Source organism: Microtus pennsylvanicus, chromosome 21 (genome assembly GCF_037038515.1).
Source record: "Microtus pennsylvanicus isolate mMicPen1 chromosome 21, mMicPen1.hap1, whole genome shotgun sequence".
In the NCBI taxonomy this organism is placed as follows: Eukaryota; Metazoa; Chordata; class Mammalia; order Rodentia; family Cricetidae; genus Microtus; species Microtus pennsylvanicus.
In genome coordinates, this window is record NC_134599.1 from 16,923,836 (window position 1) to 16,940,128 (window position 16,293).

Here is a 16,293-nt window from a genome sequence, read left to right on the forward strand (position 1 = left end):
TCTTGGAAACATCACCCTACAGAATCGCCCCGTGCATAGTTCTGGTCCCCATGCAGCAGGAGGTTTACTGCTGAGGAGTATTCCCCCCCGCCCCTTGCTTCCAGCTTTTGGCAACCACAGATGGAAGCAGTGCTGGACTTTTACTTACAGGGTTTAATATCAATATACACTGTTTTCTTACTTTGCACGTGTGTGTGCACACGCCACTGTGAGTGTGAGCGTGCATGTTATGGTGTGAGGTGAGAGGATATGCATGAGCTATTTCTCTCTCCTTCTACCTCGTAGGTTCCAGGGCTGCACTCAGCCTTGGTGAGGAGAGAGCCTTTACCCACTCAGAAACCTGATATTTCTTCTCAATAAGTACACTGACATGGAGCTGCTGAGCTGCATGCTCACAGTGTTTCCCAAAGTAGCTGAACCACCTTATCTCCCTCTGGCGATATCTAATGATTCCTATTTCTTTTTGCTCTTTTTGTTTAATATATTTATGTATATGGGTGTTTTGCACACATGCATGTCTGTGAACTACCTGTATGCCTGGCGCCTACAAAACTCCTGGAACTGGAGTAGCAAAGGGTTGCTAGCTACTACGTGGGTTCTGGGAATCAAACCCAGGTCCTTTAGAAGATCAACCAGTGATCTTAACTTCTAAGCCATCTCCACAGCTCCAAGGCATAGTAGTCTCACTGAAAGCTGTTAAAATCTTTTCTTGTTTCAACATCCTTACTGTAAAGGCTGTAACTGTGAGGTTTCCTTTATTTAAATAGGAGTGAGCTTACGTTTCATTAAATCTGCCCCATGCCCTTTGCTTCAGACGGGATCTGATGCTGCCTAGAATGTTATGTATCCAAGGATGACCCTGGACCTCAGATCCTCTTCCCTCTACCACCCAAATGCTTACTGGCATCTGGCACCACACCTGGTTTATGCTGTGCTGGGGGTTGAACACAGGGCTTTGTACATGCTGGGCAAGCACTGACTAACTGAATCAAATCCCCAGCCCCCGACCTTTTAAAATATACAGTTTAGTAGTTTTTAGTGTGTTTGGACTATGAAACCATCACCGCCCTGTATTTCCAGCAAAGTTTTACTATCCCCCAATCCATGCCCATTAGCAACCATGATCTATTTCTGCTTGCCCTGTGAACCACCATTCTTTCTGTCTCTGTAGTTTTACTAATTCTGTATATTATACAAAAATACAATCTATATAGCCTTTATATATGACTTCTTTAACATGGCAAGGTGCGTTCAAGCTTCACTTGTATTATGTCACAAATATGTATTTCTTTTTTATGGATAAATAATATTCCACAATATAAATATCCCGCGTTTTTCTATCAGCTGATTTGGGTTCTTTCCACACTTGTATAGAAATATGTTCTTCCTTTCGAATACTCATCTAGAAGGAAAACTGCTGAGTCACAGGCTAACTGCCTTTCAAGAGACTTTTCCTAAAGGGTAGGACTGATTCCAAACAACACTGTATGGAATCCCTCCTTTCCCTCGCATGCTTTTTTTACTTTTTTATTAAAAAATATTTATTTTTAAATATTGTATACATATTATAATAAATAATAAATATTTATTTACTATGTATACAATATTCTTTCTGTGTGTATGCCTGAAGGCCAGAAGAGGGCACCGGACCTCATTACAGATGGTTGTGAGCCACCATGTGGTTGCTGGGAATTGAACGCGGGACCTTTGGAAGAGCAGGCAATGCTCTTAACCGGCTGAGCCATCTCTCCAGCCCCGTCCCTCGCATGCTTGCCAACATTTGTTCATCTTTCTGAGGAGTCATTCTCATGGGTGTGAGGTGGTATCTCACGTGGATTCTTTTTTTTTCCTTTGAAGACTTATTTAATTATTATGTATAGAGTGTTCTGCCTGCATGTATGCCTGCAGGCCAGACGAGGGCACCAAATCTCATTACAGATGGTTGTGAGCCACCATATAGGTGCTGGGAATCGAACTCATGATCTCTGGAAGAGCAGCCAGTGCTCTTAACCACTGAACCATCTCTCCAGCCCCTCATGTAGATTCTTTAAGAACTAATGCTGAGCACACTGTCATATGCGGAATCATTATTTGTATTATCTTTGAAGAGACCATGACGTGTGATTTGTACCCTTGCTAGCTCCTTCAAGAATAGGTAGAAAACAACAATAATCAATTGTTTAGAAACAGACCCATATACATACTGCACAGAGTGGGTCAGGGCTCAGGGATTAGCTCAACTGAGTGTTTGCCCTGCATATATGAAACCCTGGGTTTGATCTCCGACACACACATCCCAACACCACGTAAAACCAGGTGTGGTGACATTCTTATAATCTTCACACTTAGGTGGAGGCAAGAGGGTCAGGAGTTCAAGGTCATCCTCAGCTACAGAGCCAGTCCAAGGCTAGCCTGGGTCCTGTGAGACTGAACCAGATCACCCCCCCCCCCCCCCGTGGCAACAGGACGTGTATTAGCCAAGGAACACAGAAAGGAAAGGGGATAATGAGGTGTTGTTTCCCTCTGACTCAGCAACTACAACGGAAGCTCTCAATTAGGCTCCTTGCCAGCCATGCTCACTCGCACCTTCTCTGCATTGTCTCAAGCACAACCTACAAGAAGCAAGAACCTAATACCCTGCCCGGAGCTTGAAGATTCAATAACTCTTTTCATGGGGTGCTTTCTAAATAAACGGGCAAAAAACCACAGAGAAACCCTGTCTCGAAAAAACCAAAAAAAATAAAAAAATAAAAATAAAAAAAAATAAATAAACGGGCAAAACAGCACAGCCGACCTGACTAACCAGATCATCTGATATTTTTCTTCTTTAAAATAAAAATTAAAAACAAGATAACTTTCTTCTTTCCTTGGAAGTGTGGACCAGCGGTCAGCTGAGCAAACTCCCCACACTGTATTTAGCGTCACGTGAGAACTCGAGTTGAACCTCACCAAAGATGGCCTGAGAATGAACCTGGCTATTTGAAATCAGTTTCAAATTGAAAAGAAAAAAGTGGAATTAAAAGTCATAGCTTCTGTTAGGGTAAGAGCAGGGAAAATTACAGATGTGGGAAGGGTTTGTGTATGAAAACACGCATGCTTGGTGTCATTCACTGGGACTGTCAAGATAACCCTCGGTACTTTTGGTATCTGACTGTAAACCTGGTGACTTCTGTAGTGGAGGCTGAAGTAGGAATCCAAAGCCATCAGTAGAGACCCCTAAGCGGGCAAGATTCCCTAGCTCCCAGAAATATGTTTCTCAAACAGAAGTGAGCAAGCAACAGTTCCTGCATACAGAATGGGGCTGGGCTTTCCCACTGCCTGCACTCCCAGAACCCCCAACCCAGCCCTAGTGAGTGTCTAGTGTGGCCTGTCTCCTTTGATCAAAATGTAGATAGAAGTGGTGGCATAGGCCTTCAACCTCAGCACTCTAGGGCAGAGGCAGGCAGATCTCTATGAGTTCTTGATCAGTTTGCTCTACAGAGGACACACATACATTCATCTCTGTCTCCTGCCATGTGATGCTCTGGGCTGACCCAGGACCCTTCCATCCCATCACCAGATGCTGGTCTTTGACCTTAGACCACCAGCATATTGAGTCCAAACAAGCCTTTTTTTCTTTAGGCGTTCTAGCAATGAAAAATGGACTAGTATATATTATATACTATATAACAGGCACACTATCTCAAACACTATGGGTCTCCTTAATAATAACAGTCACAACATCACAACATAATAAAACAAAGGCAAGTCTCCCTTCTTGAAATAACTTCTGGACTCTGAAGAGGCTAACACAGAAATAGAATGATTAATTCATAAAGACACTGGATACGTTATCTAGAAGAGACCCTAAATAATTTCTTTCAAGAACAAAATCAATTTATTCATTTCCTGACTCCTCAGTGCCCAGACAGCTAGTGATGCCTAGGTAAATGGGAAAAAAACCTCACCTCGAGGAGCCCACAATACATCGGCGGAGATCAGAAAAAAACAAACAAAAAAGTAATAGAAGTAAGTAAATAAACACAAGTCCAGCAGTGGTAGCGCACGCCTTTAATCCCAGCACTCGGGAGGTAGAGACAGGCAGATCTTAGTGAGTTCGAGGCCAGCCTGGTCTACAGACCGAGTTCCAGGACAGGCTCCAAAGCTACACAGAGAAACTCTGTCTCGAAAGCAAAAACAAAACCAAAGTAAATAAACACACGCTAGTATTAACAGGCACAGGAAGTAAGGTGGTGACTGGGACTGAGGTTCCGCCAGCCAAGTGCTTCTGAGCATGCGCAGCAAGTTAGATGCCTGGGGAAGAGCACGTGCAGCAGAAAAAGAAGGGCTGGCGCCAGGACAGCTGACCCTGCTGAGGCAGCTTAAAGGCTTGAAAGTGAGGAAGAAGAATCAACAGTCATGAGTTTATCAGTTCCTATGCAGTCATTTCAGCACAGGGCTGAAAAGGGACCCTGGGGGGAAAAAAAGAAAGAACGCTTTATGCAAAGGAGACAAGTTGGTTTAGGAGACCTCATCATGAAAATATGCGTGAGTGTATGTAAAGAAGTGCTGAGACATTCGGCTCGTGTTTATGGTTCCCATTCTAACCTGCTTTAACAAAATGAGTGTTTTACGCAGACAGTACGAAAATAAATTTCCATAAGCTCACACTAATTCGTTACGGGGCTCTGCCACACTGACTGCCTCTAAACGACATTTTCTTTTCTGTTGCTGAAGTATCTTTATGCAAAACATTTGTCATATTTTATACTTCAGTAAACAGCTCTTTAAATATTTAAAGCCAGCCTTTGATCAGCTGGCCAACATCTCCTTCATGGAAGAGAGCTTCTATTACACAGCAAATCCTTTAACCAGAGCCTGACCTCTCCCCTTCCTCCTACCCAGGCTTCCAGGGGAGGAAACTCTGGTCAAATCTGGGGCTGTGGAAGGGGACCCGAGAAGCTCAAAATGAAACAACAAAAAATTAAGCCCAGTGCAGTGGCTCATGCCAGTAATATCGGTACTAGGGAGGCTGAGACAGAATATTACCACAAGGCAAAGCTAGCCTGAGCTACAGAGTGAGTTCCCCGCTAGCATGGATGCAGAGTGCAACCAACCTTGTCTCAAACACGAAGGCTACGGAGATGGCTCGGTGGTCAAGAGCACTGGTGGATTTAGTTCCCAAACCCCACAGAGCGGCTCCCCAGGATCATTGCTCCAGTTTCCAGGAGATTTTTTTTTTATTTTTTATTGAATAAAAAAATTTCCGCCTCCTCCCAGCCTCCCATTTCCCTCCCCCTCCTCCAGCTCCTCTCCCCTCCCCCCACTCCTCTCCCCCTCCCTCTCCAGTCCGAAGAACAGTCAGGGTTCCCTGCCCTGTGGAAAGTCCAAGGTCCTCCCCCCTCCATCCAGGTCTAGGAAGGTGAACATCCAAACTGGCTAGGCTGTGGTACACACATATACATACTGCAATGCATAAAAAACACTCATACACATAAAAAAAAGTTTTTAAATTTAAAAAAAAGAAAAACTAGAAAGCAAAACAAATAAAAAGATGGAGAAAATTTGAGCACTTTTGAATAAATAGCTTCTCAGGACTTTAACAAAACTTTCACAAAACTGAAAGTTGAATGCCCCCAACCCCAGTGGAACTGGCTGAACTTTAACCCCGAAGTCCTAGAAATCCTTTCTCCACTGTCACAGCTTGTGGGTGGAAGTTGTCCTCATGAGGTTGGTGTCTATGAAGAAAAAACTTGATTCTCTCTTAGGATTCAGACTTCACGGGTGGAAAACAGCCCCTCACTTTGAGTTTGATTAACTCAGGCTTGCAATTTTTCAGCTGTCTATATTTTGTTTTGTTTTGAAAATAAATCTAAAAATAAAACCATAAAGATGTAGGAGACAGTTTAAAACACAGGAACCTGCAGCGGTCGGAAGGGAGCCTCCTGGTCCCAACACCCAGAACTGCTATGGGCTGTGAGCTGCCACGTGGGTGCTGGGAACCAGGTCCTCTGAAAGAACAGCCAGTGCTCTTCACCAACGAGCCATCTCCCCAGCTCCAGCTAAGACTGCTGTAACTGGTCTGGGATAATAAAGCCTGGGCATTGGGAGGCTGAGATCTCTCCAGGTGATTGCAATGTATCCAGTGGAATAAGTCACAAACACCTGCCATGTTAGACGTCTTTAAAATTCAGCAAAGGCAACAGTTTCAGTTTCTATGCTGTCCCTCTGAGCTTCTCTCCACAGTTGGCCCCCTGGGAAAGTGCTTTTACTCTTTAACCTTGCTTTGTCCTTTAATAGGCCCTTCATTAGCCTACCTTATAGAAGAAAAACAAATTATCAAGATTTACTCAACTGCTAAATAAAAGCTAATTCTGGGTTTACTTAAATAAAAACCTGAACCCTGAAGCTCTTTTGACTTCTGAAACTTGGTTGGTCTGCAACAGGTGATAAAAGACATGCTTAGGTTCCTGCACGCAGAGTGTATACTGGCACACACACACACACACACACACACACACACACACACACACAAATATACATTTCCAAGTTGTCGGATATTTTACTATGCAGACAACATTTGAAGCGCTGCTCAAGCAGTCAGAACTCTGAGTTTCTGGAACAGACAGAACTCTAGCATCTTACAATGTTTCCTATGTGCTTGTGGCTTTGTGTTAGATTGATTTTTTTTTTTTTTTTTTTGGTTTTTCGAGACAGGGTTTCTCTGTGGTTTTGGAGCCTGTACTGGAACTAGCTCCTGTAGACCAGGCTGGTCTTGAACTCACAAAGATCCGCCTGCCTCTGCCTCCCAAGTGCTGGGATTAAAGGCATGCGCCACCACCGCCCGGCTTATGTGTATGAGTGTTTTTGCCTACATGCATGTCTATGCACCACATGTGTGGCAGTGGAGGTCAGAAGGGGGAGTCAGGTCCCCTGGAACCTGTCATATGGGTGCTGGGAAACAAACCTAGGTTCTCTGAAAGAGTGACCCAGTGCTCTTAACCACTGGGCCATTTCTCCAGCACTCTCTCTCTCTCTCTCTCTCTCTCTCTCTCTCTCTCTCTCTCTCCCTCTCCCTCTCCCTCTCCCTCTCTCTCTCTGCCAAAGCTGATGACAGGTGTTCAGTCTCTGAGACCCACATGGGGAAAGAAGAAACTGAATCTTGCAAGTACTTCTTTGGCCGCTATACCTCACCCAAATAAACAAACAAAACAATTTTTAAAAGCAAATCAATTTAAGTCCCAGCACTTGGGAGGTAAAAGTAGGAGGATTGTGAATTCAAGGTCAGTCCCGGCTCCATATTAAGTTTGATGCCAATCTGGGGTACATGAGACACTGTCTCAAAAAACCCAACCCAAACAAAATCCCAAACAAACAACACCCCCCCCCCAATTTACTTAGCACTGAATACCAGAAACACTAGTGATATGTTTTGTTAAAACACCACTGCTGGCCGGACGGTGGTGGGGCACACCTTTAATCCCAGTGCTCGAGAGGCAGAGGCAGGTGGATCTCTGTGAGTTCAAGGCCAGCCTGGTGTACAAAAGCTACTTCCAGGATAGGTTCCAAAGCTACAGAGAAACCCTGTCTCAAAAAACGAACGCTGTAAAGGCACAAGGAGATCTTTACTACACACGGAGTCATGCAGACCTATATTCGCCATCAAGTCTAGTGGGGACCTCCAAGGTGACTCAAGGTGCCTTTCTTCTCATTTGCAAATCACATCAGGAATCTCATCTGTCTCCTAAAGTCGCCTTGAGGACTAGGTAAAACATCCAGGCCAGGGGCTGGAGAGATGGCTCAGTAGTTCAGAACACTTGCTGCTCTTCCAGAGGGCTGAAGTTCAGCATCCACAATGGGCAGCTCCTACCCAGTAATTCAAGCTCCAGGAGATTCTGATGTCCTCATTAAGCGCGTGTGCACGCACGCGCGCACACGCACACACACACGCAGACACACACAGCAGGAACTACAGAATAACCCAGTTCCAGCCTAGACTGGACTGTGTGGAATGGGGGAGGCAAACTTTATTTATTTATTATTTTTTAAATATAAATATTTATTATTTATTATTATTTATTTATTATTTATTATATACAATATTCTGGTGCCGGAAGAGGGCACCAGACCCCATCACAGATGGTTGTGAGCCACCATGTGGTTGCCGGGACTCGAACTCGGGTCCTTTGGAAGAGCAGGCAATGCTCTTAACCACTGAGCCATCTCTCCAGCCCCGGAGGCAAACTTTAATAATGGAGAATGAGGAGTGGGATCCACTTAGGTCGCATACCCTCTCATCCTAGGAAAGACAGTGCTTCTCATACATGAGCATCCTCTCAGGTTCAAGAGTCTCCGAGTGCTACATACAGCACCTTACGGAGGTGGAGACACATCTGCCAGATACAGGATAAGAAACAAGATCCCTTTGATTGAACTAGGCAAATGCTACCTGTCCAAGGCAAGTAGGCAGTCAGCCAGATGTAGCCTAGCATGCATTTCTGCACTCTCCTAAAAAAAGAGGCCAGTGGCTTTGACCTTTATGAAGCTGACAGGATGAGTCCAAGGAGAGGTCCCTGCAAGCCACTACAGTGTACCCTGGGCAGTCTGCCCACAATCCTACCTCCTAGAGGATAACTGGAGGGTTATGGGTTATTAACCTCTCCCCAGAATCCAATAATGCTGTTTAAGACCGTGTTTCCCAGGCTGGCTGTAAATCAGAAGACAGCAAATTTTCTTCCTTTCGTTTTTTTTTTTTTTCTTCAGTAAAGACAGATGGGCCCTAAACCCAGAGGTTCTCATTCAGTTGGTCAGAGACAAAGCCTACACATTTTAAAGTGCTTCACAATATGCGGCCAGGTTTTGCAATGACTATGTTAGTGGGGGTTGAAGTCATCACGCGTACACAAAATCCATCTTAGATACTGTTGATAAGGCGTAAGGATACTCCTGAGACAGTGTGTACCTCGAGCAACCAAGACAATGAGAGGAAAGCCTCTCAGAAATGTTTATAAGTCAGGAAGAATGACAATGGGTGATGCGTTCCCGGCCCTTTCACCTCTTCTGTAATGGGCTTTATGATTTCTTTTTTCGTGAGACAACCCTCAAAGTAAACGCTCAGATGGCACCCAGGGCTGGGTAAGAGAATGAAGACTCTGCTGTGGCTGTTACAGGCTCTTCCGCTTCCTTTTTTTTTTTTTTTTAAGAATCTTAGGCATTCTAGGAAAACAAATGAGTTCTCCTGGCACATCTGAGACACCCAGAGTGCCCTTCTTCAGGTGACAGCCTGAGGTGCTGCAAGGTCTGTTAGGCACCCAGGCTGAAGCTGCCCAGAGGCTGCTGGGGGGCGGCGCTGCACAGGGTACGTGCCGCCTTCACCAGTGATTGACCGGCCTCTCTGCCCAGTGGCTGCTGGGGGGCGGGACTGTACAGGGTGCGTGCCGCCTTCACCAGCGATTGACCTGCCTCTCTCTGTGGAAGGTCTTTGAGCAAAATCAATACGAAGCCTATCTGCCAGGCCATAAACAAACTCTTCAGAGCATTACACCCACTTTATGCAAAGCACTTGTATCAGGGTGAGATTAGAGGATTAGGGGTTTTGTGTCAGGCAGAAATCTGGTGAAGAAGAATCCTTGAGAGTCCTGATGTTTAGCAGATAACCACACTTGGCGAAATAAACTAAGATGAAAGGGACCCTTTGAGCACTTGACCTCCAGCTCATCCCAGCTGTGATAGCTTTCCCGACAATTCTACGCTGGAAACCAGCCTGTACGCATCCTTATCTGGGTTCATGGGTGAAGGAGAAGGGGGCCTCAGGGTGAAAAGGCTTTGCCTCTTATTTAACCGTACTTTAAAGCGCTGTGTGAGGTCAACAGGGCTATCTAAAAGCATGAAGCACACGTTAGAATTCAGCCACAACGCAACCCATCTCGACTCACTGCCCCATTTTTAATTTTTAAAATTACTTGACCAGTTGTGCCCCAGGGCTTGTGTAAGCTTTGCCCGCCTCTTCCACATTGTTCTGCAGTGTTCCATTCCCCCAACCTTTAGAGTTGCAATATTGGAGTCAGATATGTGACCTGATGTTAAGATTCTCAATAAAACAAAACAAAACAAAACAAAACAAAGGGATTATTTTAGGGAGAAGAGCCACACCAAGAATCTTCATTAGCAGCTCTGGCAGACAAGTCCATCTCCCTGGGCACACACCGTCAAATCTCGCTTCTCTCCAGCACCAGTCTCCGAGCTCCGCCACTTCCACCCACGTGCCTTTACAAAGGCTTAAATAATGCTGGGAATGCCTGTTTCTTTTTACCTGGTAGTGTCTGAGAGTTCGTGGTTTGGGCTCCACTTCATCTTTCCTTTTAACTCATTCTAGAACTCTAACTTTCAATAGTTAAATTATCAGTGTTTGAGAGATAAAAACGGCATTTTCCCCCACCCCCAGTTTAGCCACTTACAGACGGCAACGCTGGGTGTTCATCTCTCAGGCCACAGGAAACAGGACTATTTTGAATAATCAATTAGTTAAGATATGCAAAGCACTTAGGATAACGACCACCACCTCTTGCACAGTCAGCAAGTGTGAGTCGTTAGCACTACTCTTGTGTGCAGCATACTGTGACCTTTCCAAGCCCCTAGGAGTGTGTTTCTCCTTTCTCCTTTTAACATTTTAACTAGTTATTTTCAGTGCAGTAATGACACTCAATTGTTTTTCCCTCTAAGGAATATTCTTAAGTTTTGTCAAAAACATCAGCAACAGAGGATGTACTCAGACATTTTATCTTTGAATAAAAGCGTTTCCCCACCATTTAGGAAAATTTATCCCATTGTTGCTGTGGAGAAATTACCAATCCTTTGTAAACAACATGTTTTCTCTCTCTCTCTTAAGGTCCTGGAGACTGAAGCCAGTAACTGTGCACATCAGGAGAGCCCTCTAAATCAAGAGGCAGAGCACCCCCCCCCCCCGTGCTTCCCATTCCTGAGAACTTCCTGGGGAGTCTTGTCTTATATAAATTCTGGAAATTTTTAACCATTGGTTCTAACCCTAATTCTAAAGTGTTTAGATTCCAATTCGATGACTGTTGGGTTCTCTCTCTATCACATCTCTGAATATAAGTTCAGATTTTCCAGCTCTGTGTTGTGTTTTGGAAATTTTTCTTTTTTGGTTTTTCAAGACAGGGTTTTGCTGTAGTTTTGGAGCCTGTCCTGGAACTAGCTCCTGTAGATCAGGCTGGCCTCAAACTCACAGAGATCCACCTGCCTCCAGAGTGCTGGGCTTAAAGGCGTGTGCCACCACCGCCCGGCTGGAAATTTTTCTTTTTTCTCCTCTTTTGAGCTGGGGGTCTCATGTAGCCCAGATTAGCTTCAAATTTCCAGTGCAGGTGAAGATGAATGTGGACTTCAGAGTCTCATGTTTAGGAACTTTGGATGAGCTACAATATCCCAGATGGCCTGGAATTCTCTCTATATAGCTCAAGCTGACCTTGAACTGCAACAGGACTTACACCACAAGCCACTCTGTTTCAAATTTTGGAAATTTTTCTTATACATATTTTCTAGCTCAGAAATTTTATTTTCACTTTTGCCTGATATTTCCCTAACACACTGACTGATTTTTGAGTTAAACATTATTTTATTTTTGATTTTGTATATGTATGTGTTTCTGTGTATGAATTTCTGCACATGAGTGCAGGCACCTACAGAGGCCAGAAATGGACATTGAATCCCTGGAGCTGGAGTTACAGGCTGTTGTGAGCTGCCTGATGTGGGTGCTGGGACCTCAACTCCAGTCCTCTGCAAGAGCAGCAGCAAATGCTCTTAACTGCTGAGGTATCTCAGCACCACCCCCAATAACTTATAAAAGAGAAATTGGGGGGCTAGAGAGATGCCTCGGCAGTTAATAGCACTGACTGCTCTTCATGAAGACCCAGGTTTAGTTCCCAACATCTACATGGTGGTTAACAACCACCTGTAGTTCTAGTTCCAGAGGTTCTGATGCCTTCTTCTGGCCAGCTCCCACACATGGTACACAGGCACACAGAACAGAGTCGTGCAGAGAGAAGTCTGACTGCTTGTGAGAAAACTCCAAGGAAACAAGAGTCTTATGACCTCAGTTTCTTCGAAAACACAAAATTGTTCTTGGATTATTTTTTTGTGTCCCTCTCGGGTGTAGCAGACAGGAGTTGAGTTTACTTTGGCTTATTCATTACAACTGATTACTGTTATTTTGTTTGTTTGTTTTTTATAAAAAATTTATAGCCAGAACATTCTTTTTTTTAAGATTTATTTATTTATTATGTGTACTGCATTCCTTCCATGTGTGTCCACATGCCAGAAGGAGGCGCCAGGTCTCATTATAGATGGCTGTGAGCTACCATGTGGTTGCTGGGAATTGAACTCAGGACCTCTGGAAGAGCAGTCAGTGCTCTTAACCACTGAGCCATCTCTCCAGCCCTTGTTTGTTTTTTTGAGACAGAAAACTCATTCTGTAGATGAAGGTAGCCCCTAAGACTCAGAGATCCACCTTCCTCTGCCTCCCATGCATGGCTAAACCTCATTTTCTTTTTTTTTTTTTTTCTCAACATTGGCTTTATTTGGATACAGTGATGTTCATAATGATAAACATAATGGTGTTCAGTCAGTGACAGGCTATGTACCCAAAAGTATATGCGTGCAATATAATGAGTCTGAAAACATCCTATTGGTAGTCATGTCATAGCAATTTTTAAGTCATAGCACAATGCACCCTCAAATATTGATGTAGATAGAGCCACTGCGCTGGCAGTCATGGCATAAACCTCATTTTCTTAATTACAGAATTTTACAGTAGGCTTTGGTTTCACCTAGGGTGACATTTGCAACTCTGTTCTTTTTCAAGACGGATATAGTTACCTTAGGTCTTGTGGTGGTTTGAATAGGAACGGCCCCCACAGACTCATGTGTCTGAATGTTTGGCTCATAGGGAGTGGCACTATTAGGAGGTGTGGCCTTGTTGAGGAAGTGTGTCACTGTGGAGGTGGGCTTTGAGGTGTCGTTTATGCTCAAGCCATGACCAGTGTGGCGCTTTCCTTCTATTGACTGCTGATCAAGACGTAGAACTCTCAGTTCCTTCTCCAGCACCATGTCTGCCTGTACGCTGCCCTGTCTTCCCATAATAATGGACTAAACCTCTGAGACAGTAAGCCGACCCCAATTAAATGTTTTCCTTTGTAAGAGCTGCTGTGGTCTCTTCACAGCAATAGAAACCCAAACTAAGACAGGTCCTTTAGTTTTCTAACCATATTTTAAAATGAGTTTGCTGATTTAACAACACACAGAAGGCTGTTGAGTATGACATAGTAGCATATGCCTCGTAGAGGACAGTTAGGGTTATTTAGATTCCTAAACCCCAATCCCAACCTAATCCAACCCAAATCTTGTTAGGCCTCTGATCGATATTGACTCTGTAAGTCAGTTTGAAGATATCTACTTATGTCAACACCAAATCTTTCAGGCAACAACATGACACACCTCTACATTTACATAGGCTGTCTGTAATTTCTTTCAGCAAGGTTCTATACCTTTCAGTCTTCAGTCCCCTTCATTATTATTAAAGTTATGGTTGGTGGTGCTGGAGACTGAATCCAGGGCAAGCACTCAGGCACTGAGCCATGGACGCCCCGTGCTCTTCAGACACTCTTTGTCTTGTAGCTCCACTGTAAAGTGTGTGCACAGGCTCCCTGGCACTCTCTGGAGTTGGTCATTTACTGTCAAAGACCATTTATCTTCTTTTCAGAATTTATGCTTCGTGTTGCACTGGCTAGGTTTTGTAATGTAACTAACTGTAAATAGACAGCAAAATTAGATCTGCAGGACATATAGGAAGGAATGTTCTGGAATTTAGTCTTTAAATGTTGGCACTAGCAGGAGTTTTTTGTGTAAGCATTGCTCAGGGGAGGAAGTTTGTCCTATGTCAGATGGCTTTTCTGCATCTACTAAAATGATCTTACAAATTTCTTCATGTGAATTATACTGATTCATTTTTTTTTTTTTTTTTTGGTTTTTCAAGACAGGGTTTCTCTGTGGCTTTGGAGCCTGTCCTGGAACTAGCTCTGTAGACCAGGCTGGTCTCGAACTCACAGAGATCCGCCTGCCTCTGCCTCCCGAGTGCTGGGATTAAAGGCGTGCGCCACCATCGCCCGGCTTCATTTTAATATAATATATAACTTTGCATTCCTTGGACAAACTAAACTGATCATGGAGTATTAACCTTTGCATATACCCCCCCCCCCATCGTTTAAGCACAATATATTTAACAGTAAAGCCATCAGGGCATAGAGTTTTCTTTGTGGGAAACTAATTATAAATTCAATTTTTTTAACCAACATTTAACAGATTTTTTTTGCTAATTTTCATGTCATTTTCTTGTGTATCTTTTAAGAAATATCCACATTGCACCTGCATTAACCTCTTTTTTGGTAGGTTTTTGAGATAGGGTTATACTGTGCAGCCCTGGCTGGCCTACAATTTAGTTTGTAGTCCAGGTTGGCTTCAAACTCACAGAGATTTACTCACCACTGCTTCCTAAGTTCTGGGATTAAAGGCATTCACTACCACATCTGGCTGGGTTATTAACTTTATTGAAGATACTATTTCCTCTCATACTTTCAATTTCTGTAAGATCTGTAGTGATGCCCCTTCTCTCATTCCTGGCATTGGTAATTTGTATTGCTTTTCCTTTTCCCTTGATCAGTATTGTTAGGAGTTTATACTAAATGCATTGATATTTTAGAATAACTAAATTCTGTTTGATTTTTTTTCTTCTTGATCTGTATTTCAAAAAGAACATTACAGATAAAATTAAAGCCTCCTTCATTCTCTTCCTACACATCTCCTTCTATTCCCCAGCATCCCCCTCTTGTGAGTGTCAAAATGACTATTCTCCTAAGGAATACATATTATCAATGTATTCAAACAATGCTGCACTCTGGTACTCTCCTGGGAGACTCCACTCACTCACCATGTTGCCTGCCTCTGCAGCCAGTCGGGCAGCATAACGTGCTATAAGCCGATGCTCCTCATCCAGCCGGCTAGGACTGTCCAGGACACTGCCAAGGAGATAAAATCCAACAGGTGTCTATTAGACATCTCTGATTCTTGTTCTGTTCTTCAAGGAGAAAGGCTTATAGCTAAGAATGATAATTATTAGTAGACGTCTGTATCACAGATGCTAAATCTTCCCAGACAAAAGGATTCAGGAAAATAATGGGGCTGCATGTACCATCCCCATGTATCCACATCGGCAAAGGGGCAATTTCTTTCTAAATGAAGGGTTAAGGAAAGACATCCTGCAAAAATCCGAGATAGGGATTACTAACCAAATGGTTGGGAAAAGTAACTTTATAGAGCCAGGTCTTGAACTACAATGAGACTTAAGAAAACTATGTGATCATAAAAAACAGAGGGCTGAGAAAATACTTAACACTGGCTGAAGGAAAAAGAATCCCAGCCAGGGTTGGCCAAGAAAACTGTCTTGTTGGAAAGAGTCCGTGGTATTAGACATTCCCCTTTAACACCCTTTCTCCTGTTGTACAATGCTCATTTCACAAATGGGGCCAGTCTGAAGTAAACCGGTCCATCTTCCTCTTCCACCTCTCTCCTCTCATCTTTGTAGGGAGGTGGTGAGTTATTTCTGTATTGCCCACACTTAGCTCCCAATTCTCCTGCCTGAGTCTCCCCAGAACAGGAATTACAAGTGTGTACTACTGTGTCCTGCCTCATCCATTACTCTAACAATGTAAGAACCCTCGTAGATGAGGTACCAGATAATAATAATCATCTTCTTCTTCTTCTTCTTCTTCTTCTTCTTCTTCTTCTTCTTCTTCTTCTTCTTCTTCTTCTTCTTCTTCTTCTTCTTCTTCTTCTTCTTTCTTCTTTCTTCTTTTTTTTTTTTTGAGTCAGGCTCTGATTCTGTAGCCCAGGCTGTCCTTGAATTCACTGTAACCCTCCTTGCCTCTGCCTCCTGAGTGCTGGGATTACAGGCATGAACCACCATGCCGACTAAGAAGCTTTAGGGAAACAGGGATGGATGATGACTTGACCAGAGCAATGTGAGATATTAAGGCAAAAGAATTATATAAGTTGTGCTTGGACCCCAAAATGAGTTCAAGGACAGCCTAGGTAATTTGTTCCCAAATAAAAGATAAAAAGAGACCTAGGGATATTGCTCAATGGTCATGTACTTGCCTACCATGTGTGAAGCCCCCCACGTCAATCCTTAGTGCCACAAAATAAAACAAAACAACTATTGGTTTATTTGTTCCAATTGACTTACAG

General features: G+C 43.6%; 1 protein-coding gene across 7 annotated transcripts in view; it reads right to left on the reverse strand.

The window, feature by feature from the left end:
- The window catches only part of Dtnb (dystrobrevin beta), a 209,024-nt gene that overhangs the window by 33,637 nt on the left and 159,094 nt on the right, over positions 1 to 16,293 (reverse strand). For all 7 annotated transcript variants that reach the window (XM_075955708.1, XM_075955706.1, XM_075955707.1 and 4 more), the window contains one exon: positions 14,978 to 15,065. In XM_075955708.1, coding sequence (XP_075811823.1) covers positions 14,978 to 15,065 — 88 coding nt within the window. The remainder of the gene's footprint in view (positions 1 to 14,977; positions 15,066 to 16,293) is intronic.